The sequence below is a fragment of the Pseudoliparis swirei genome, chromosome 16, assembly GCF_029220125.1.
Source record: "Pseudoliparis swirei isolate HS2019 ecotype Mariana Trench chromosome 16, NWPU_hadal_v1, whole genome shotgun sequence".
Taxonomy (NCBI): domain Eukaryota; kingdom Metazoa; phylum Chordata; class Actinopteri; order Perciformes; family Liparidae; genus Pseudoliparis; species Pseudoliparis swirei.
The window spans coordinates 24037529-24063348 of record NC_079403.1 but is presented as its reverse complement, the minus strand read 5'-3'; the positions used below and the strand labels follow the sequence as shown (position 1 = coordinate 24063348).

Sequence of the window (25820 nt, the reverse complement as noted above, 5' to 3'; positions counted from 1 at the left end):
GCGAGTCAAAATGAGTGTTACATTCTGTAACATGTGAAACACATCTATAATCACAAGTATCCCTTTGTTTGTCAATGTGATTGGACAGAAGAGACTTTTCTTACTTTTCTATTTCAGTCTCTATTAGGCACTGGAGTTAGTTGTATTATTAATATTCATTGATATATTTATATATATATATATAAATATATATATATATATATATTAATATAAATATATATATATATATATTAATATTTGTATTAATATATTTATTAGTATTAATATATATTTATATATATATTTATATTTTGTTGTTGTAATTTGAATAGCTGTTTTTACTTTATTACTCGTTTTACTATGCTCTTCTATTTCGCACTTGTGTCAGTATTACTTATTTTTACAATTAATAATTTGTATTTTTATTATTCATACATGTTTGTTGTGTTTTTTGTGTGTGTTTTTTTTATTCTTCTGTTGTAATCTTTGATGAAACTCTGGCACAAGAATTTCCTTTTGGATTAGTGTGCCGTGTTATAAGGTACGGTGCTCTTCTTGTGTACAAAAACATGTACAGTTTTAAAAAAGGTTAATTTGGAATAATATAATACGAATGGATAGAAATATATAAGCATGTTTTGCTTCTACCTATACCTTTTCAGTCTTTCTTATTTGTATATTATATATTATAATATTGTATTGTATTTGATTTGATTGAATAAATAAAAGGAATACACAAAAAAGATTGTCATTCCTGTTCAGAGTTGTTCATATTGTAATATCTTGTGATTTAATTATTGGCGATATCAGGCTTCTCCACCACTAGCCAAAACACAAAGGCTCTGAACACGCGTCAGGCCTAATGGTGTACTTCATCTTGAAAGACATTTCTAAATGTACTCGTCATCCTCTACTTGCATTAAAGTTGTTTATTGAACCCGTTTGTACAATAAATAAATTAAAAAGATGAACCACTCACCGGTCTGCGTGCCGTCCCAGTGGGCATTGAATCCACCGTAGGTGACGATGTTATCCGAGCGGAATCTAACCCAAAGACGGTTGCTATGGGATACCAGGACCGGAGGAGCCTGATAGCCACAGAACTTACCGATCAGGGGAGACGTCTCATAGCCACCGTCCCTAAGAAACACGGAGGAAGGTGGAACATGTGAGGAGTCATGCTGGACAATAAGTAATACCATGAGTAATACCATGAGTAATACCATAAGTAATACCATAAGTAATACTATGAGTAATACCATAAGTAATACCATGAGTACTACCATGAGTAATACCATAAGTAATACCATAAGTAATACCATGAGTAATACCATGAGTAATACCATAAGTAATACCATGAGTAATACCATGAGTAATACCATGAGTAATACCATGAGTAATACCATGAGTAATACCATGAGTAATACCATGAGTAATACCATGAGTAATACCATAAGTAATACCATGAGTAATACCATGAGTAATACCATGAGTAATACCATGAGTAATACCATGAGTAATACCATGAGTAATACCATGAGTAATACCATGAGTAATACCATGAGTAATACCATGAGTAATACCATGAGTAATACCATGAGTAACACCATGAGTAATACCATGAGTAATACCATGAGTAATACCATGAGTTACACCATGAGTTACACCATGAGTAATACCATGAGTAACATGAGTAATACCATGAGTAGTACCATGAGTAGTACCATGAGTAATACCATGAGTAATACCATGAGTAATACCATGAGTAACACCATAAGTAACACCATAAGTAACACCATGACTAATACCATGAGTAATACCATGAGTAATACCATGAGTAGTACCATGAGTAATACCATGAGTAATACCATAGTAATATAAGTAATACCATAAGTAATACCATGAGTAATACCATAAGTAATACCATAAGTAATACCATAAGTAATACCATAAGTAATACCATGAGTAATACCATAAGTAATACCATAAGTAATACCATAGGTAATACCATAAGTAATACCATGAGTAATACCAGAAGTAATACTATAAGTAATACCATAGGTAATACCATAGGTAATACCATAGGTAATACCATGAGTAATACTATAAGTAATACCATAAGTAATACCATGAGTAATACCATGAGTAATACCATTCAAGTGCCAGTGAAGTGCTAATCTGTTTTTATTCGAGGTATAGTTGTAAAAGTGTGTTTTTAGTTCAGAAGATGTGTCGTGGAGTCAAATCCCTGAGTGGTTAACTGGTTTCTCACTTTCTTCTGTCTTTTGAAAACCAGTAAAGACGTGTAACTCTAACTCTATCCACTGGGTCTCTGTCCATGATGACTGCAGCTCAGTGGTAGAGCAGGGCTGTCCTTCAATTAGAAGATCGGCGGTTCGATTCCCCGGCTCCGATAGCCCTCGTCGATGTGTTCTTGGGCGAAGACACTTGACCCCAAACTGCTCGTGTAGCTGTGTCGACGCCGTGTGTGGGTTAGTCTGGGCAGGAGGCACTGAGGCCGTTCCCATCAGCGTAAGAATAAAAGGTATTGTGAAAGCACTTTGAGTGGTCAGAAGACTAAAAGGGTTCTATACAGTCCATTCGTATCTGGGTGATACGGATCTGTTCTTACTTGATTCTGTAGCTTTACCAAAGTCAACCAAACAAAGTCAAACATCAGTATCTTATTAAAATGGCTTCCGAAGGAACTTTAGTCACATGCAAGCAGAAAGTTACGCTCTGATGTTGACGAAGAAGATCTTTATCTCTGAAGACGGACACGTTCTTCAACCTCATCTCATCCTTACCTGATCTCAACAAAGTCAAAGGCGCAGGAAGGAGGTGGGCCCTCCAGCTCGAAGCGGCTGAAGTTCAGCATGATCTGCATGTTGACCTCCACGGTGATCCTGAAGATGCAGTCTCTGTTGTTGGGGTAGTAGGCCGGGTGGTTGGGTGACTTGAAGGAGCCGGTAGAGGAAGTGAAGGTCTCGCTACAGTCTGATGAGAGAGAAGGTTAAAGAGCAACCTGGTGGACTTCCTGGTCTTCATTGGATTCCTTACTTACATACTTATTTGCTTTCTTAAATACTTACTTACTTACTTGCTTACTTACTTACTTACTTACTTGCTTACTTGCTTACTTACTTACTTGCTTACTTACTTACATACTTACTTACTTACTTGCTTACTTGCTTACTTACTTACTTACTTGCTTACTTACTTACATACTTACTTACTTGCTCACTTACTTACTTACATACCACTTGCACTTACCTGCTTACATACACTCACTTACTTGCCACATACTTGCCACTTACACTGCTACACTCATACTTACTTGCTTGCACTTGCACTTACATGCACTGCCACTCACTTACACCACTTGCTTGCTTACCTGCCTACTCCACCCACTCTACCTTGCTTACTTACCTTGCACCACATCACTTACTTACACATACTTGCTTCACTTGCTCACTCACTCACACACCTACTGCTCACTTGCACTCACACACCTCACACACTTCACTCACCTTGCCCACTCACACACCACCACCTTGCCACTCACCACCTGCCCACTCACCACTCACACACTCACTCACCACCTGCCACTCACTCACCTGCCAACCTGCTCACCCACCTGCTTCACTCACTCACACACCCACTCACTCACCACCACTCACACACCCACCTGCCTCACTCACACACACCTGCTACACTCACTCACTTCACTGCACTCACTCACTCACCACACCACCCACTCACTTCACCAACCCACACCTTGCTCACACTCACACCCACTCACCTGCCACATACACTGCCTCACCACTCACACACACACTGCCACTCACTCACTGCCACACACCATACCTGCTTGCCCACTCACTTTACCACTTACTTACTTGCTTACTTTTACTGTGTATTGTATTTTTGTTCTTTAACTGATGAAATGTTTTGTCCCCTGTTATTTGCCAAATTGATTTAATTCCCTCCTGAACTTTGTGACACTTTGTCTGTGATTAGAGAAACATAAACAAACCTTATTTACTTAGGAAAGACAGAGAAAGGCCGTAAGCGGCGTACCTGTGGCGGCGTCGATGGACACGTAGCTGGCAGAGAATCCCTCGCTGCCTAAACTGGAGTCCGTCACAAACAGCAGCGTCAGCAGGTTGTCGGTGCTGGTGATGGACGGAGGCACCGAGCGCCCGCAGTACCTGCACACACAGAGCATCCACACGTCTGAGAGGAGAACACAGAGCATCCACACGTCTGAGAGGAGAACACAGAGCATCCACACGTCTGAGAGGAGAACACAGAGCATCCACACATCTGAGAGGAGAACACAGAGCATCCACACGTCTGAGAGGAGAACACAGAGCATCCACACGTCTGAGAGGAGAACACAGAGCATCCACACGTCTGAGAGGAGAACAACACAAAGGATTCGGAGGGGATAAGGCTCGCAAAATCAGTAACTTCTTTTAAATCACTTCTTAAAACCCATTTTTATAGAACAGCTTTTAAGTGATCTGGTATTTTTTTGCAGAAATTTGGTTCCCCTAATTTAGTTTGTCTGTTTTTAATTTATTTTTAATTTATTATTTAAATTTTAATTTTAATATATATTTTAAATGTAATATTGGTTTCTTGCTATTCTATTTGTTTTGCTTTGACTCTCTGTGGAGCACTTTGTAAACATTGTTTTTAAAGGTGCTATATAAATAAACTTATTATTATTATTATTATCCACACATCTGAGAGTAGAAGAAACACAAAGCATCGGACGCTTCGCAAAGTTATTTATAAATATATATATATATATATATATATATACATACCTTCCGATCTTGGTCCCAGTCTGCGCGGTGCCATTGTCGTACAGCTCCAGGTAATCGAAGTTACACTCGGCGTGGTACTCGATGTTGAAGGAGTCGAACGACAGCCGGACCAGGTTGCCCGGGGCAACGGTGATGTACCAGGTGCAGTGGGCTCCGTGGGGGTAGTTGGTGGGGTGGCCGGGGCTCGTGATGGTGCCCGAAGGACTGGACAGGGTGTCCCCGCAGCCTGGGCCCGGAGAGAGAGGACAACAGGGTGGATCAAACCACGTACGTGTCTTCAAAAGTGGAAAGATAAAAGGTGTACGCTATGTCTGTTCAAATGTTTGCTAATAAACATTATAATTGGGAGTCAATCGGAGACTAAATCTCGATATGTGTCTCACCCTCCAGGGCCGAGCCGTACGCGGCCTCAAAGCCGAGGTTGCTGATGGAGGAGTCGGTCTTGAAGCGGATGAACATGGACCTCTGAGTGGACTGCAGCCGGGGGGGGGCCTCGGCTCCACAAAAGGTCCCCAGCAGAGGAGAGCTGGAGGTGGAGCCGTCCCTCACCTGGAGGACAGAGGACATGACACCATGACACGTCACGCACTATGTGATCCCTCCACGATGTGGAGGAAGAAAGCTAAATATTTGGTTTTATTTTTTTAGTGGCATAACACACAAAAAAACATATAGCAGGAAAAAATGTGACATCAGAGATACATTTTTTCTGTGTGTGTGTGTCTGAATGCTTGTCCGTCCTTCTGCTTGCTATGTTTTATATATAATATATTGTTTATATTGTTTACTTCAATGATTTGTATATTTGATTTGTTTGTTGATGTATATATATTGTCTATATATATATAAATATATATATGCATTGCATATATGCAAATGTATTGAAACAAAAATGGACACACCTAAATATATAAATATTATATATGTGGTAACACCTATATATATATTTCTATTTATACATAAATATATATATATATATAGGTGTGTCCATATACATAAATATATTTTCTATATATATGGACACACCTATTTATATTTATTTATATATACTGTATATATAAATATAAATATAGGTGTGTACTTTGGATCACAATCTTTGTATAACCAATGCCAACAATTAACAACAATTATAATAATCATAATACAATAATCATAATAAAAATAGGAAGAAGTGATGAAGAATGCTCTGGATGTTTTTTGTGTAATTAATTGGAAAGTAAATCTTTTAAACAAAAGAAGCATCTTTTTTTTTTTAGTGGTCAATTTTATATTTAGATACACCAGCTGGATTCACATTGTTTACATTGTGTTCACCTCAACGGAGTCAAAAGCGCAGGAGCCTCCCTCAACGTCGAATGACAGGAAGTTGAGTGTGACCACGAAGCCCTCCGGTTGGTTGATGACCCACACACAGGCCTTGTTGTGGGGGTAGGCGTTGGGGTGGTAGGGGGAGCGTAGCTGCCCAGTCCCCGACAAAATACCTCCACAGTCTGGGTCGAGAAAGGGTTAATGGTGGGTCAGTGGGTAACGCCTTCTTCATGGAACCCTGCCTCACTACATGCTGGGCTACTCGTGGTCCCTAGAGTCCTAACAAGTAGGATGGGAGCCAGAGCCTTCAGGTTTCAAGCTCCTCCTCTTTTATGGAACCAGCTCCATCTTCAGTCCTGGAGGCAGACTCAGTCACCTCATGGAGACTGAAGACTTTCCTCTTGATGGTCTGATAGTTAGACCTGAACCAGGTTCACCTGGTCCAGACCTAGAGATGCTGCTAGAGGCTGAGAGGCTGAGGGGGACGCTTAGGATACACTGAGCACCTCTCCTCTAGGATACACTGAGCTCCTATCTCCTCTAGGATACACTGAGCACCTCTCCTCTAGGATACACTGAGCTCCTCTCTCCTCTAGGATACACTGAGCACCTCTCTCCTCTAGGATACACTGAGCACCTCTCTCCTCTAGGATACACTGAGCACCTCTCCTCTAGGATACACTGAGCTCCTCTCTCCTCTAGGATACACTGAGCACCTCTCTCCTCTAGGATACACTGAGCACCTCTCTCCTCTAGGATATACTTAGCTCCTCTCTCCTCTAGGATACACTGAGCACCTCTCTCCTCTAGGATACACTGAGCTCCTCTCTCCTCTTCCCTCTCTCCTTATGGATGTTTTAGGATACACTGAGCACCTCTCTCCTCTAGGATACACTGAGCACCTATCTCCTCTCTCCTTATGGACGTTTAGGATACACTGAGCACCTATCTCCTCTCTCCTTATGGACGTTTAGGATACACTGAGTACCTCTCTCCTCTTCTCTCTCTCCTGATGGATGAATTTACGCCTCTCCATTGCACATGACTAACTAACTCCTGCCATAGCCCCCTGCTGATTTTCTCAAAACATATACAACAGAAGAAACAACATATAAGCATGATGTGTGTGGCATCTCACCGACGGTATAAAGGGCCCTGAAACCGGCGTGGCTGACTGAGCTGTCGGACTTGAAGCGAACCCACAGGGAGTTGGAGGACGAGACGACGGGCGCCGGGAGAGTCGTTCCACAGTACTTCCCTATCAGAGGATCACTCTCCAGTCTGCCGTCACGGACCTGGAATGAAACAGAAGCAGAGGAAGGAGAAAAAAGTCAAGATCTTCCCAAACCTTGAGCATCATGAACCTGCGGCAAAAGGAAGAAGCATTGTTAACTTGAGCTAAATAATATATATATATATATATATTTATATATAAATATATATTTTATATATATATATATACAATATATATTATATATATATATATACAACAAAACGAAAACATATTTTTATGTAATAAATGTGTTTACATACAGGACTGTCTCAGAAAATTAGAATATTGTGATGAAGTTCTTTATTTTCTGTAATGCAATTAAAAAAACAAAAATGTCATGCATTCTGGATTCATTACAAATCAACTGAAATATTGCAAGCCTTTTATTCTGATTTATTGCTGATTATGGCTTACAGCTTAAGAAAACTCAAATATCCTATCTCTAAATATTAGAATATCATGAAAAAGTATACTAGTAGGGTATTAAACAAATCACTTGAATTGTCTAATTAACTCGAAACACCTGCAAGGGTTTCCTGAGCCTTGACAAACACTCAGCTGTTATAAATCTTTTTTTTTACTTGGTCTGAGGAAATATTAAAATTTTATGAGATAGGATTTTAGAGTTTTCTTAAGCTGTAAGCCATAATCAGCAATATTTAAAAAAATAAAAGGCTTGCAATATTTAAGTTGATTTGTCATGAATCCAGAATGCATGACATTTTTGTTTTTTTAATTGCATTACAGAAAATAAAGAACTTTATCACAATATTCTAATTTTCTGAGACAGTCCTGTATATATGTATATATATATATGTAAATATATATATATATATTATAAGTAAATTAATTATATTTATAAATTATATGTATTTATATATTTTAATAATGTATATTTGATATGGTATTTATATATCATATTATACAGAATATTATAATGTATATATATATATATATTTATTTATACTGAATTGTATGAATAAAATGTCCTTATTGTGTCAGTATAAATGTTAAATAAATGTTAAATATTTAACTACAAAGTATCAATGCGTGTTTTATTTTTTTTACATTGAATCATTATGGGATGTTTGCTGAAACTGATTAGATGGCCCTACCAAAAGAAAATCGGTTGTTAATTAACAAAATAATCGGAACAGTTCAAAACGTATTGCGTCTTAATGTATTTTGCAAGACATGGGGTTGGACTACTTATTAGTTATTTAAGAAATTAACAAGGATGTACGTCATAAAGGAGTCCTACCTCCACGTAGTCAAAGCTGCAGCTGCCGTGAGTCTCCAGGCTCATGTGAGTGAAGTTCAGGGACACTCGTTCACCGGCCGGCAGACGGATCAGATAGATGCACTGGCGGTTGTGGGCGTAGTCGTTGGGCCAGTTGGGGGAGATGATGATGCCCTCGCTCTGAGTGAAGGTTCCTCCACAGCCAGGGTCGCCTAGGATACGACACATCTCAGCGTGAGCAGCTTCATAAAGACATTGACACCGCTCTGGATAGGAGGGCAATTGCTTATTTTGTTTGGGTTTCATTACCAAGAGCATTGAAATTATAATTTTATAGTAATTTACGAGTACAGAGAAATTATGATCTGCACACAGTCACATTTATTGTGACTTCTCTGGTAAAAGTCCAGATGCCAGGGTGGTGTTGGCGTTCCTGTTTGATATCAAATTAAAATAACTTATATGTATATATATAGATAATAATATATATATTTATATATATATATCATATATATATATATATGTATATTTATATTTACATATATATATTTATTTATATATATATATATATACATATATTTATATATATATATATATTTATATTTACATATATATAAATATAAATATATAAATATATGTATATTTATATATCATATCTTGCATACGTGTCATGTGTTACATGACGACACACACAGGTACGTACTTGGTGTGGTTGTGTACGTGATGTGGAAGCCTCGGTCGGAGACGCTGAAGTCAGAGTGGAAGTGGATCCACGCAGCTGGACCGGTGGACTGCACGGGGGGCGGGGACTCGGTCCGGCAGTACTTCCCCAGAACCGGATCTTCAGTGAGAACACCGTCCCGGATCTACGATGATTGGAGGAAGAACGACTTCAGGCATGAAGTGGAATCACTAGAGCTTCTTCTTTTTTTTACTTTGGTTTATTTGGTCAGTGCACATTAATTAAAACATTTCTGTAAACGTGCCTAGAGGATATTTTTTCATCTGTAATCCCAAGAGGCAGATGGTCACAAAACAAACCTAAAAACACAAGATTACATACACAAGGTGTTGGAGCCAAAATGTAGTTTTTTATGCTTTCTTCTATCTTTGAGGGAATCACCAGGTGAATTGGGACATGCAGTTCCTACATTTGAACACCGGGTGGCACCGTACCCTTAAAAGGCATATGGGTGGGTGCCTGCTAATGAGAACAGGTGGGTGGATGGGAAGCAAATAGTTTGTATACTTTTTGTAGAGGCCCTAACATTTTACCACTGTACGTATTAACGCCACTAGGGGGCGAACGGAATAAAAACATCCATGTCATTCTAGGTATCGGGAGCCAGTGGTTGGGTTTGAGTGATGTAATCTGGCTTATGCTTTGCTTTAGAAGTGCAGTGTTCATTTGACTGGACACTTGAAGTAAGTTTATTCATTAAATGTGATTGTTTCGTTTGTTTTGACCCCACCCGGCACGTCTCACCTCCAGGAAGTCGAAGCTGCAGTCGGGGTGCTGCTCCAGGCTGAGAGTCCCAAAGGCGAAGGTGATGAGGAGGCCGGGCGCCACCGTCACCGTCCAGTAGCAGTCTCTGCTCGGTGGGTAGTTGCCAGGGTAACCGGGTGAGTTGATGTTGCCGTAGCTGGCGGTTAGTTCGCCTCCGCACACTAAGATAAGACGACAACAGATGTCACACTTTGACCTTCAAATCTCTGTGAGCTGCAACACTAAAACCGTTGAGCAGTTTATAGATGTAGAGAGTTCACAAAGGAGGAAACAGTTTCATTGTTATCATTATATTGTGTTTTTTGTGGCTCATTTGTTAAAGTTAAATGATTCTATCATTGTTGTATCGTTGTGTTAGTCACAGTTTGCCATTGTTAGCATGAGACCAGACACATGGCTGAGCCACAGCCTGGACTCTGAGGGGACTAACCCTGAGATGGGAACTTGTTTTTTCGAGTTAAAAAAAAGCTGATCAGAGGTTTTTTTACCGTCGCCCCTGAGTGGAGAAAAAAAAAGAAGCGCCAACTCCACGATTCACCACCGAGGCAACAAGTGGAGGCAAAGTCCATTAATTCAACATTCACCGGACCGGTGGAGGAATCTGCTGCGTGATGGATTATATTTGAATTATATTTATGCACAGGGGCCAACTGAAGATGAAACTTTTGTTAAATATTTTAAATATATATATACAACAAAAGACGTGATTGTAAACTTACAGTCCAATCCAGTAATAATGTGTCGGGTCATGTTTTCATTCATCAGTGACAGCTGATATCAACTGTGTGTCACAGTGGTTATATAAAAATACTATGGATATATACTGAAATTTTAAAAAACTCCTGCTCCCAAAAAGAAGGCCGAGGGTTACTCCACTCCTTATCATTTCTCTTTCTTTATTTTGTTTTTGTTTATTTGTTTGTTTTTTTACTTGTTATTTTATTTTGGTATTTTTACAGAAATACAACCTTCAGAAGTGAGAATGCATAATAATAATAAAAATAAAAACAAGTAAATATAAAGTAAAAATTAACCATGCGTCTGGCCAAGAAGAGACATAAGGAAACACAAAAATATAAATGTTAAAGCAGGAAAATAATTATAAATAAGGAAACAACAACAACAACAACAACAACCACGCAACACTTCACCAACGTTGTCAGTAACAAACAGATCTCTATTACAAAATATATTCAAAGAAATCTTTTCACAGGGTATCTTTAACTTAGTTTTGAACTTATATATATGGGCTGCATCTTGGTGAAACATAGGGCTTTTCTTTTTATGAGATACTGATTCATGGCGCTAACAAAGCCCTAAATCCTGTGAGGTTAGGGGGGGCGTGTCACCTGCCGACTTCCTTATTTTGACATATATTTTGTCCATTTTGTCCATCTAGCTGTGTACATGTCCCTTCTCAGTCACAAAAGGAAGGTCATTCTTTCCATATCGTTGATTTCTTTCAGTCTAGTTTTATCATTACGCTTTTTTTGTCCTCACACTTAAACATTACAGACAACTCCTAAAGGCAGTAACTTTAAGTTTAGACGACACACATCCAGGATGTACATTCTGACTGACGGTAAACATCCAATACATTGATAGGGACTGAATGAATGATGGGTTGAAACCATGTGAATCCTCAGAGCTCCCCTCAGGTTACCTCACTCAGAGGGTTTCAGGGCCTCAGGTGACCTCTCAACCAGCCATTACATGTCACGCGAGTGACTTCGGAGGATTCCTCATGACCTAAACCAGAGTGGATGAAAACCCTACCTGGGTCCTGAGACTGCCAAGCGACCGTGAAGCCACCGGCGCTGATCGATTGGTCGCTGCGAAACCAGAAATACAGAGAATTGTGGGAGCTGAGGAGCTCCGGCGGGTTATTCTGGCTGCAGTATTTCCCGAGCATGTGAGACGAGGCGCTGTCCCCGTCGTGGATCTGAAGGAAGTCGAAGTTGCAGTTGGCGCTGGTCTCCAGGTCAAAGAACGGAAAGGTGATACGCAGAATCTAAAGGAGAGAGAGAAGGCGTTGGGCAAAGGGCTCATCCGGTAGTCAAGAGGTTGTAAGAAGATGATGATGTCGCTCCCTGATTGGTAGACGGGTAAGAATTCACTTTTAACATCATATGTAGGGCTTCCAGAGATCTCAGCAGAGCATTAAACACCATGATCCATGTCGAGGATCTCCTCTGGACCTGAAACTACCGCTGTGACATATCAGGAAGTAAGTCAAGACCTACCTTGTTGGGGTCAACGCGGATCACCCAGGCGCAGCTGACCTGGTGGTTGTATTCATCGTGACCCGGGGTGTTGGGATAACTGAAGGAACCAGCAGGGCCACTCAGGTAACCTCCACACACTGTCAACACACACATGGAGGAGGCTGATAGGCTGCTGGGCACGTTTTAGGATACGCTGAGCACCTCTCTCCTCTTCTCTCTCCTTATGGATGAATGTACATCTCTTCATTGCACATTATTAACTCTTCATTTCTCCGGAGTCTTTGGGAGTTCACGCCTCGTAGGGTCCATTGGACCTGGCTGGGTCTGAAGCTGGTTCTGGGTCCTTGTCCCTGCTTCCTGCATCCAGCCGTTGGTCTACACCTGACCTCCTTCCCAATGGCCCTGCCTCCTTCTCTTTGCCTCATGCCTCAAAGGCCTGATCTCATCCGTCTATCTCTCCATTGCACATTACTAACTCTACTTCCTCTCCGGAGTCTTTGGGACTTCACGTCTCGTAGGGTCCATTGGACCTGGCTGGGTCTGATGCTTCCTGCCTGTTCCACCTCTTTATTGCCCATCCCTCCTTTCATCTTCCCAGTCACTCCACTTCTTCCCTTACCTTGCTGTGGGCTCTGGCAGAGTGGGCCGGTCCACTGGGCGGTGCAAGAACACGTGAATCCATCGATGGCGTCGGTGCAGGTTCCGGCGTTCTGACACGGGCTGCTCGAGCACTCGTTGATGTTCTGGTCGCAGTGGACTCCTTCCCAGCCGGAGTTGCAATCGCAGATGTAGCCAGAAGCCGAGGAGGTGGCCTGTGACGGCAAGTAGTGCACCGGTCAATTTATTGATACGAAGGAGAATATTGATTCATACTATGACCACAATAACGCAAACAAATCTGAAGACCTTATTTACATTGGTCAGCACCGAGCGAGGCTGTCTCTTTAAGAGAGGCGCGCTGTCTCTTTAAGAAAGGGGCGCTGCCTCTTTAAGAGAGGGGCATTGTCTCTTTAAGAGAGCGGCGCTGTTTTGCCTTTTACTTTGTGCGTCTGTAAAATAAACTCGTCTCACAGCTTACAATCACAATAATTACAGCCAGGAAATGTGTGATTTGCTCTGTTGACATTTAAAGGGTAAAACCGTGAAGCTGTTTTTTAAAAGATGAATCCACTTCTTTCACCGGCTTTATCTTTTTAAATGATTTGATGGCAGATTAAGTCAGAGCCATGTTTCTCATCGCAGCCACACGTCCTCCACTCACCACACATTGCCCGTTGACACACGGGTTGCTGGTCTGACAGATGTTGCTGGTCTGGGTGCAGCCAGCCGGTCCATAACCGCTGCCGATATAGCCTGGGGGGCAGGTGCAGACCGGGAGGCTGGTGCCTGGTGGAGGTGAGATGGTGGAGTGAGGAGGAGGAGGGTGCATGGTGTCATGATGTGACACAGTAACTGAACACTTAAATCATATTATATTTTATATAAATGTCTTTAAATCAAATAGAGTTAAAAGTGTTTCAGTACTTTTATTCATAAGATACTATAAGAAAATGATTGGGCTGGCCCAATATTTTATATTACATTTTGTATGAATAATATTATATTATATAAACAATTTATATATATATACTTGTGTGCCATAATCAGCATAAAATAAGAATAAAAGGCTTGCAATATTTCAGTTGATTTGTAATGAATCCAAAATTGACATTTTTTTTTTTTATTTGCATTACAGAAAAAAAAGAACTTCATCACAATATTCTAATTTTCTGAGACAGTCCTGTATATATAAAACAAAAAAATATATATAAATATAAGGCTGGTAATATTTATTTTTTGTTATATATATACATTTATAACATATATATATACATATATTTTTTTCATATATATATAAATACAGTATATATATATATACATGTATATATTTACATACCATACATATACATATATAACATAACAACAACACAAATTATATTGTTATATATATAGGGCTGGTAATAGTATATACAAAACAAAATTATTTTTAAAATTATAATATTACCAGCCTTATATATATATATATATTTTAAATATTTATATATATATAAATATAGATATAACAAAAAGAAAATATATTTATATGTAATATTTTTACATATATATATATATATATATAAGCTTATTTTCATTTTTATAATATTTTTTCCCCGAGACACAAGTAATACATTCTTGTCGATGTGTTTTTGTACCTGTGCTGGCGGAGCAGGTGGCCAACGGGTGGCAGCCTCCATTGTTGGTGGCGCAGACGTTGCTCTGCGTGCAGGTTCTCCCGTCGCCCTCGTAGCCTGCACACGAGGAAGATCTTTAAAAACTCATGTGTGAGCTGGTGCTTCTGAGTCTGGCCCTCTAGGGGTTATGTGAGATTTTCTTTAAATATATTTATAATGAGCATCCATTAAAAAGCCTTTGAAAATACTTATTTAATAAATATTCATCAAAATATAAGTTTAAGTTCATAAAATGAATTGTATATACTATATATTATATCCAAAATGCTGCATATTACGTCTTTCTTTTTTTTCAACCCAAGATGCTTTGCACTGAGCCCGCCCCCCCCCCCCCCCTCATACCTGGGGGGCACAGCCCGCAGTGGAAGGAGCCCATGGTGTTCAGGCATTGCACCACGGGGGCGGAGGAGCAGCCGCCATTGTTCGTCAAACATTCGTCCACATCCCGACAGCTGTAGCCGTTTCCTTGCCAACCTGAGACATAGTAGAAGGTTTTCAGATGATAAGCCACATTCACACACACACACACACACACACACACACACACACACACACACACACACACACACACACACACAGCTATAGACACACAGTGGCAATTCAGAAAATTCAAGTACAAATGAAACATGGCAGTTCCAAAAGTTTTAATGAGATAAAACAAGAATCTGCGTCTTTGGTCATATATATATATATATATAAATATATATATACATAAATATATATATATATCTATGAATATAGTTATATATATATATATTTATTTAAATGGTTTATTTAATAAGGGACAGTGCACATTGATAAAAACATTGCAGTAAATGTGCCAGAGTTAGCCAAGAGGCTATTTTTCATCTGTAGTCCCAATGTTGCTGATGTTAAGAACAAACCTAAAAACATAAGATTGCAAATACAATCTACAGATAAAGCAAATAAAATAAGGGAGAACAATGTTAAAATGGACAGAATAAAAACATAATGTCAGAGATACAACATAAAAGCTTACAGACTAAATGTGACATACAACTGCAAACAGGTGAACGACAAGAGAAGACACACAGGTGGAGTAAACGACCGACCAGCAAGTCAAGACATACAGAGACCGGACAACAGACAGACAACAACTGACAGACAGACAAAATGAAAGTCCAACCTGGACAGATGGAGGAGGTAGTTACAGTCTAGTGCTGACAGAGCTGGGTAGTAATGTACCATTTCTTTGTTTCTGCTTTAAAAGAGTTGAATGATTGTAGCTCTCTGATAGATCCTGGAATGTAGTTCCAGTGAACTGCTGCTTGTACTGAGAAAGCAGCATGACTAAAAGCACTTTTCCTGAGAGGGACGATACAATGACCTCTTGCTGCACCTCTTGTGAGCCGATATCCAGTTCGTGTGGTGACAAATTGTTTGAGAGGAGGAGAGGTCAATCCATGTATGATTTTGTACATCAGACAGACGTGCACATATTTAATCAAGTTATCCCAACTAAGCAAGTTGTATTTTTTAGAATAGGACAGTGATGAGACAGAACTTTTTTTATCAAGAGTTTTGAGTGTACGCTTGTATAATGACTGTAATGGTTTGAGCGTAGTGGCACTAGCATGTGACCAGGTTGTTAAACAGTAGGTGATATGGGAAATAACCATTGAATGCATGAATGTTTTAGCTGCCTCTGTTGACATGTAGTTGCGCGAGAATCGGAAATTGGATAGATTGAATTTTACCCGATGACAAACTTTTTTCACCTGTGATTTGAAAGACAGATTTGAATCAAAAAGTACTCCCAGGTACTTGTATTCAGATACAACCTTTAGCCTCTCCCCAGATACAAAAACATCCGGTTCTACACTATCAGAGTTTCTTTTGGTAAAAAACATACACACAGTTTTGGATATATTGAGTTGTAAACAACATTGCGTTAACCAAGTAGTCACATTAGCCATGGATGTAGTGAGTTCTTTTGCTACATCTCCCAAATTGCTGCCATGCAGATAAATGACGGTGTATTTATATTTATTTATTTATAGATATAATTATATATATATATTCATTTATGTATATTTATAGATATATGTATTTATATGTATTTATTTTTATTTATTTATGTATGTATTCATATAAATATGTATTTATTTATATATGTTTATTTATTTATATTTATTTATATAAATATGTATATTCACTCATATATATATTTATTATATATTATATACATAAATGTTGATTGTAATACAGTTATTCTTTGATGCCTTATTGTTTCTATTCCTCTCAATGCAAATGAAAGATGTTATAATGATAATAAGCCGGTGTGAGCGGTCACCAGCTGGACAGCCTCCGCAGTAGAAGGAGCCCTGGGTGTTGTAGCAGGGCACCGCGGGGTTGGAGGAGCAGGGTTTGTTGGGGAGGTTACACTCGTCCACGTCAGACACACAGGACGGGTTCCCGGCCGGAGCGTCCCAGCCACTCTCACAAATGCATTGATACCTGGGCTGTTCATTGAGGGGGAGAAGTCACAGTGTGAACATTATCATTCAAAAATCATTCGACAGCAAAACACAACCAGATGAAATCATAGAGGACTGTCGATATAAGAGCAGTGGTTCACATGACTATAGGTCATGGAATAGGTTTAAAGTGATATCCCTTATATCAGCAGTATGACAAGATTAACTGTTTTCAACACATTTTTACTGTAACGGTAGGCCGTCTTTTTTTGGCTTGAAAGAAGGATTTTAAACTACCACTTTAAACTCTCGTATTGGGAGCGTTGAGCAGGCACCTTGGAACATGTAGTGAGCTAAGCCTCACTACACTGAAACTACCCCAGAGGGGTGTATGTGTGTGTGTGTGCGTGTGTGTGTGTATATGTGTGTGTATGTGTGAGAGAGAGTGTATATATATATGTATTAATGTATATATATATATATTTATGTTTATATGTATATATACTTATATATATTTATTTATATATATATATATATTTATGTATATTCATATATTTATTTCTATTTTATATATATTTATTTATGTATATGTTTAGATATATATATATGTATTTATATGAATATATATATTTATATATATATTTGTCTGTCTACCTGGTTGTCTTTGTGTATGTGTGTCTCTCTGTTCTTCACATATCATAAACAAGAACAGCTCATATGATCTTCCTCACACTTGCTTGCTGTATTAATGGGGATCATGTGCTGAGTTATAATAACGCAATTAATAAAGTTGCCACCTGTAAGGTAACTCCAGCTGTCTGTGCCTGTAAGATCCTACTGTGGGTTCATATCTTCCAAAACAGGGCTTGGAAGATGGAAATTGTTTTTGGGGCACAATGTCAGATCAAATCATATGGAAACATCATATTAATCTGTTGCTGTTTTTGTTCATCATGGTGCTTGTGACTCCAGTGTGACGCTGGACTGGACTTGTTGGGTGACCGGTTACCTGTCCAGCTGTGAGCCGGTCTGCATCGATACACGTGCCGTGCACACACAGGTCCGCTCCGGCATTCCTGCAGTCGTCGTAACGCACCGTGCAGAGCGTCCCGGACCATTCCGGAGAGCAGGTGCAACTGCACAGAAACAGAGAACACTATTACAATACATGCAGGAATACACACCATGAAGCATTTAGAATAAAGACAAACTTCTTTTTTTAAAGCTAGATAATTATACAGTACATACTGTGCATGTTAGATAATGTCTGTTCGTGTGGCAAAGTGTGTGGCAACTTTTGTCAAAACCGCCCCAGTCCATTTGCATACAAGGACACATGAATGTCATCCATAAATAAATGAAGAAATACGTGTGGACACATAAATAGAGACATAAATAAATAAAGAAATACAGAAATGTAGAAATAGATTTATTTAATGATGTCCTGTTTAGGTATAACTTATATTTATTTATTCTTGTATTTACATTTATACATTTATTTAAGCATGTATTAATTTATTCCTGTATTTATTTAAACATTTATACATTTATTTAATCATTTATTCATTTAACCCTGTATTTATTTAAACATGTATACATTTATTTAATCATTTATTCATTTAACCCTTTATTTAAACATTTATACATTTATTTAAGCATTTATTTATTCCTGTATTTATTCATGCATTTATTTACATTTTAAGTCCTCCATACTCACGTACACACACACACACACACACACACACACGATTAATCAAGGGACAAACAACTACCTGCTGCCCTCTGGTGGGCTGATCTGGTAGAACACACTAGGAAAGGCCTGTTGGCCAATGGACGTGTGCTCTATAAATAAAACGTTTCACTCGTGTGGAGCACCTGGGTGTCTAGTATGATAGAGTGCTCCATATGAATTACATTAGAGTATTATGGGATGCTTGAGACGTACCTGAATGATCCAGGGTTGTTGAAACAGGTTGCTCCATTCTGGCAACTCTGTAATGTCCCCAAATACAGCTGACACTCATTCACATCTGTTGCACAGGTAGGACCCTGAAACACACACAAGCACACACACACACACACACACACACACACACACACACACAACTACAGATGAGACAAAACTCAAATGATCCCCGGTTGTGTCGTCATTGAACGCACCTTCATTGTGTTTGTATGATTCAATGCCTGATGATATTCTCAAAGAAACAAATAATTACTTTTGTATTGTGCTTTATCAATTGATCTAGATTTATATTTTGTTATGTATGTATTTGGAGCGACTGTAATATATATATGACTTTCTAGAAATATAGCACTGATCATCTGGTGGCAACTGACTAGGATATGTTTCAGCTAAATCTTGTTTTAAGAACGTTTTGCTGACTATCTTTAGAAATGCTCACGCGTCAGCAATGTCTGCTTCTCCGCTCCACTTGTTTTTGACAAATTTACGTATACATTTCCCACATTTCCAGTTAAACCTTTCAGTTCCTGGTTGTTTTAATCCAAAACAACAGTAACTAGAACGGGCACTCGGTAGAGCGCATACCTTCGCATATCACAAGATTGGGCATTGAATTATGAACATTTTGGCATTAGTTGCATGCCAATTGGATAAAAATTGACCGCGCTATGGTTAAAAGAAGAGTTTGACCTTTTCATGACCTTGACCTTGAAATTTAACCCGATCGATCCCAAAATCTAATCAAATGGTCCTCGGATAATAACCAATCATCCCACCAAATTTCATGCAATTCGGTTTAATACTTTTTGAGTTATGCGAGTAACACGCATACAAATAAATAAATAAATACACGGCGATCAAAACATAACCTTCCACATTTTCAATGCAAAGGTAATAAACAGGATATAACTCACAGCCCAGTTGCCGGGGCACAGACAGTGGTACGAGTTGAGTAGGTTCAAACATGTTCCTCCGTTCTGACAGGGGTTGCTGCTGCAAGACAACCTCTGGACCGTCTGGAGGAGAAAAGAGGAGAAGAAAGGCAACATGATGGGTGAGGTACAGTCTTCAGTTTTGAGCCTTGACAACACAGGCGTCAAACACAAGGCCCGCCACGTCATTTTACGTGGCCCCTGACAGCTTGAAAGACACATGATCCCCTTTTCTTTTAGAAATTGAAGAAAAATATCCTGAGCTTTTATTTTGAAGGTTTAAAATTAAATGGATGTATGTTATAATATTAGCGACGTTTTCTTATGTACAATAGTTCTACACTCAAATAAACAATAATCAAATGCAAAGAGAGTTATTTAACAATATGTTTGAGTAGTTTATAAAGCTACAACCGGCCCTTTAAGAGGGCGGCCATTATGCTGATGTGGCCCACGTTGAAAATGAGTTTGACGCCCCTGCTTTACAACAAACAGTTTGAATTAAATATCTTACCGATTCAAGTGTAGTCACTTTAGTCTCAAGTGTCGACACCTGGAATGCACCAGAGGAAATATGTTGAACGGCATGTGAACAGAACATTCAGGACAAGACAAATATATATATAATATATTTCATTATAAACCCACAACGGTCTGTTGGATAACATCAACAAAGGTCCATCAAGACTGGTTACAGGCAATTGGTATAGTTAAAATGTGATTTACATTTGTATTTCATTTAAACATATGAAGAAGCTTGAATGTCTTACCTTGGTATCGAGCAGGTTGAGTCTGTTGGTGACTTCGGGGGAAACTCCGCCTCCGTTCACCTTGATGTCGTTAATGTCTCCTTTGTTGGTTTTGATCTGAAATCAGACGTGACAGAAACTTCAGTTTAGGCTGAAGATAAAATAGTTCCTGAAGAAATCCTGCATGTGAATTAATGAAGTGAGTTCAGTGCTGATAGAGGACTCATCTCTGTACTGGTCTTGTTAGACCTTAGTCCTGATAGAGGACTCATCTCTGTCCTGGTCTTGTTAGACCTTAGTCCTGATAGAGGACTCATCTCTGTCCTGGTCTTGTTAGACCTTAGTGCTGATAGAGGACTCATCTCTGTACTGGTCTTGTTAGACCTTAGTCCTGATAAAGGACTCATCTCTGTACTGGTCTTGTTAGACCTTAGTCCTGATAAAGGACTCATCTCTGTACTGGTCTTGTTAGACCTTAGTCCTGATAGAGGACTCATCTCTGTACTGGTCTTGTTAGACCTTAGTCCTGATAGAGGACTCATCTCTGTCCTGGTCTTGTTAGACCTTAGTGCTGATAGAGGACTCATCTCTGTACTGGTCTTGTGAGACCTTAGTGCTGATAGAGGACTCATCTCTGTACTGGTCTTGTTAGACCTTAGTGCTGATAGAGGACTCATCTCTGTACTGGTCTTGTTAGACCTTAGTCCTGATAAAGGACTCATCTCTGTACTGGTCTTGTTAGACCTTAGTCCTGATAAAGGACTCATCTCTGTACTGGTCTTGTTAGACCTTAGTCCTGATAAAGGACTCATCTCTGTACTGGTCTTGTTAGACCTTAGTGCTGATAGAGGACTCATCTCTGTACTGGTCTTGTTAGACCTTAGTGCTGATAGAGGACTCATCTCTGTACTGGTCTTGTTAGACCGTAGTCCTGATAAAGGACTCATCTCTGTACTGGTCTTGTTAGACCTTAGTCCTGATAAAGGACTCATCTCTGTACTGGTCTTGTTAGACCTTAGTCCTGATAAAGGACTCATCTCTGTACTGGTCTTGTTAGATCTTAGTGCTGATAGAGGACTCATCTCTGTACTGGTCTTGTTAGACCTTAGTGCTGATAGAGGACTCATCTCTGTACTGGTCTTGTTAGACCTTAGTGCTGATAGAGGACTCCTCTCTGTCCTGGTCTTGTTAGACCTTAGTCCTGATAAAGGACTCATCTCTGTACTGGTCTTGTGAGACCTTAGTACTGATAAAGGACTCCTCTCTGTACTGGTCTTGTTAGACCTTAGTGCTGATAGAGGACTCATCTCTGTACTGGTCTTGTTAGACCTTAGTGCTGGTAAAGGACTCATCTCTGTACTGGTCTTGTTAGACCTTAGTGCTGATAAAGGACTCATCTCTGTACTGGTCTTGTTAGACCTTAGTGCTGATAAAGGACTCATTCCTGTTGGACTCCTGTATTCCCTCACATGGCGGGTGCCGTGTGTTAGTAAAGGATGGTCTTGGTAAACTCACCTGACTCAGGAGCTGAGTGAGATCCTCGTTATCCACCTTAACCAGACCTGATCCTGACGTCTGGAAGCGGATCTCTTTCCCGTCCCCGGTTGAGAAGACAAGGTGTCCATCATCTGACAGCATGCGAGGCCTACAGGGACAAAGCAACGGTTCCATCAACAGTGTGTGTGTGTGTGTGTGTGTGTGTGTGTGTGTGTGTGTGTGTGTGTGTGTGTGTGTGTGTGTGTGTGTGTGTGTGTGTGTGTGTGTGTGTGTGTGTGTGTGTGTAGGTGTGTGTGTGTGTGTGTGTGTGTTGATAGATTTAGTACACAACAGTTGAATTTAGATCAACCAGAGTTATGACCGTAGAAAAGGTTTAAGGTACAATAATATACCTCCGTCCAGAATCCCATAGGTTAAAAAAGGGATTAAAAGAAGATGTATTTCTATTGTAGGAGTCCAATTATGGAATAATGTTAAAATGGATATAAGAATGGTGAACTCGTTTTTGGTTTTCAAAGGAATTATTTCTAAAACAATTCTTGAGAGTGTGATTGAAATGTATTCATATGGAAAATGTATGTGGATGTATGTCTGTATATATATATATATATATATATATATATATATATATATATACTGTATATATATAGTTTTCTTTATTTTCTTTGTTATTTTTCTTTATTTAATATTAATTTTCTGATTTATTTGATATTAATTTAGGATAGGAATATATAAGCATTGTTTTGCTTCTACCTATACCTTTTCAGTCTTTCTGTTTTGTATATTATATCGAATAATATTGTATTTGATTAACTAAATAAAAATACACACAACAACAACAGTCCTCAGTCTGTCTGACTGCTCCTGAAGGTCTGGTGTAACGGGGATCGTGTCTTCCCGTAGTTTCTGCGTTTACGTGTACCCTGCACTCTCTTCCTGCTGTCTCCACGAGTTCCCCTCCGAGTCTCGTAATCGCGTCTTCGTTTCCTTTGAGTCATGGGAAGCAGCATCCATTTAGTCCATCACGTTTAATCTAGTCCAGTGGTTCTTAACCTGGGTTAGATCGAACCCGGGGGTTCGGTGAGTCACTCTCGGAGGTCGGGCAGAGGTCAAGACACACACGGTACAGCCCGGTTCACACGAGCGATGTCGGGCCATATTGTCGGTTGTGAGAAAATTGGCTGCCGAAATTTTGGCAACACGCCATTTTTTCTTCTCTCCAATCCTTTTTCGAGGACGGTCGACATGAAAACTAAGAAAAGGAACAGACTTTTGTTTTGCGAAAATGATACGAGAGTGGCATTGGTCGAGGTGAAGCCGTGCATTTCTGAACTTATATCTGAAAGGCAACAGCAAAAGTCACATTGATTTGGAGTAAATATTCATTACATTATGTTTTTGTGTGAAATTCACGTTTTGTTGGTTTTGCTCTTTGAACACAGTGATTGTGTGTAGAACTATGATGCGTGGTTCCTTTTGTGCACTCATAGAATATATACCTATGTTTTGAAGAAGTCATATTGTATTTTTCCAATTACGAAGGGTTCGGCTCATGCACTGATGAAGCCTGCAGGGTTCAGTGCCTCCAATAAGGTTAAGAACCACTGATCTAGTCCTAATAAAGACACAGTTACCACCTCTGTACATATACCTATCGTGAGTTAGGTTAGAGTTGTATTGATTGTTTTCTCTGAGGGGTTTATATGTTATAGCAAGGCATTTATAAGTGTTCAAATAATAATTCTGGATATACATTGTTTGACGAATTGCACCTGGTTTGCTGTCTGCTATTTATCTTTCTAAAGGTGCTCAGGAACCCAAAGCACAAGTTCGCCATGACCAATTGGAGCCTTGCAAACAAGTGGGATAATCATCTCTGTAGGGACTATAATCATGAAAAGGCATATTATTACACACATACAGCATTAAATTGGCATAATAAGATATATTGATGAATTATGCTTTTAAAAACCTTAATTTGAAAACACTAAAATGAAAATAAATATATTAGAAAATTATTTTTTATATCAAATAGCTGTTTTTTTTGTGCTGAATAACGATCATTTCTGATTCATCACTTCATGGACTTGATGGTCACTCTTAATGAAACCCTCGTAATGTCCTCCTGATTGTGATGACCTTTGGTCCTCTGGGGTCAGAAATGACTCTGCCTGGTTGGACTCTTATTTAAAGCATATAGTATATAGTATATATAGTAATAACTTCAGTTTGGACTGAGTTTAACATATTGACAACACCTTTAGTCTCACTTCAGTCCAAACCATTACCACACATTTTTCCCATCTTTTAAATTTAGGGCCAATAGACATTGTTTACATATAAATATACCCATTTTTTGAGTAGTAATAGAAAAGAAACAATGAATTATTATTAATGTTAATTATTTTTTGACTTTTTAGCTTATCACAGAGTGGCATACGTCTCGTTCGATACGAAGCTCGACTCACTGGTCATTGGCCACGCTCCTGCCGTCGGGTTTGGGTGCCGTGTCCCTCGTCTCCCCCTGTAGTCCCACCAGGAGGAAGAGGAGCATGAAGAACGGCCACGAGAGCCGCAGAGTCGCAGCCATAGAGAGATGCCTGGTCGCCTGGCCACTCCGGTCCACTTTACTGGGGTTCGCTGGGCTGCCGCACTCTGATGCTCCGGCTGAGACTTTGACCTGACGGTACGGCCATAAAGAACGTCTCCACGGGCCTCGGCTGGTTCACTTTGTTATTGAGTGAGAACGGCCCTCACATGATCGTAGCCGATGAGTAACCCGGCGCGTGGGACTTAATGTGCCGACGTCAGAACGACCAATTCCAAATTAGCTTCATAAAATGTTTTTTTTCTCCATATTTATGACAGACGGAAGTTGTGATTGGAGAATTTTCAATACTTTTCTCTGTCAACTGCGAAATTCTCGATAATGTCAATCGTAGTATTATTCTTCATCGTGCAGTTTTTTCAGGTAAATAATATTATTTTCGTGATTTATTTAAATGTATTTAACCGGGAAATATATTTCAATGGAAAAACTAACTTCATCCATCATTTACAACACAACAGAACACCACTACATCTGGTCATCATTCACGATGTTTTCACAAACTTGACAACACTCGTCTTAGTGATGAGTTAATGAATATTAATTCTTTTATTTTTTATTTTTCCTTGTCTGAAAACCAATTCAATTCCACGTACATGCATACGCTCATACATATACATCTGCCCTCATCTATGTATTTTGTTTCTTTAAATTTAAAAAAAGCTCACACATGCACACGCATTTAATTTTTCAATACTCTGACTTTTTGGAAGTTTTGTCCACTGTTTTCGTCGTCCTCTAGGTGTTAATATCTATGTATTGTCTTTTGTCCTATTCTATAAAATCTTAATTACAAAAATATAAAAAATAAATGTCTTTAACTGGGAAAAGTCTTGTAAAAATCTCCTTTACAAGAGGTCCCTGGCCAAGAGAGCACCAGCACATTAAACTAAGTTTTAGACATACAACATAAAACATTGACAGATAATAAATAATAATTTAAAAAATATTTTTTAGGATCACAGCATGAGTAAAAGCAAAACTTAGACTCAA

At 39.2% G+C, this 25820-nt stretch overlaps 1 protein-coding gene across 1 annotated transcript in view; it reads right to left on the bottom strand.

Moving 5' to 3' along the window:
- The window catches only part of cubn (cubilin (intrinsic factor-cobalamin receptor)), a 61061-nt gene extending 36252 nt beyond the window's left edge, over positions 1-24809 (bottom strand). Inside the window, exons 1-24 of the mRNA XM_056434757.1 lie at positions 24688-24809; positions 22238-22367; positions 20744-20839; positions 20488-20526; positions 19956-20057; positions 19021-19124; positions 18085-18211; positions 16952-17120; positions 14980-15111; positions 14599-14694; positions 13629-13753; positions 12987-13179; positions 12386-12504; positions 11919-12153; positions 10122-10303; positions 9339-9501; positions 8657-8847; positions 7261-7417; positions 6129-6304; positions 5198-5363; positions 4815-5040; positions 4060-4190; positions 2787-2976; positions 959-1119 (exon numbers count right to left, since the gene is read on the bottom strand). Coding sequence (XP_056290732.1) covers positions 959-1119; positions 2787-2976; positions 4060-4190; positions 4815-5040; positions 5198-5363; positions 6129-6304; positions 7261-7417; positions 8657-8847; positions 9339-9501; positions 10122-10303; positions 11919-12153; positions 12386-12504; positions 12987-13179; positions 13629-13753; positions 14599-14694; positions 14980-15111; positions 16952-17120; positions 18085-18211; positions 19021-19124; positions 19956-20057; positions 20488-20526; positions 20744-20839; positions 22238-22367; positions 24688-24809 — 3532 coding nt within the window. The remainder of the gene's footprint in view (positions 1-958; positions 1120-2786; positions 2977-4059; positions 4191-4814; positions 5041-5197; positions 5364-6128; positions 6305-7260; positions 7418-8656; positions 8848-9338; positions 9502-10121; positions 10304-11918; positions 12154-12385; positions 12505-12986; positions 13180-13628; positions 13754-14598; positions 14695-14979; positions 15112-16951; positions 17121-18084; positions 18212-19020; positions 19125-19955; positions 20058-20487; positions 20527-20743; positions 20840-22237; positions 22368-24687) is intronic.
- Positions 24810-25820: the final 1011 nt, after the last annotated feature.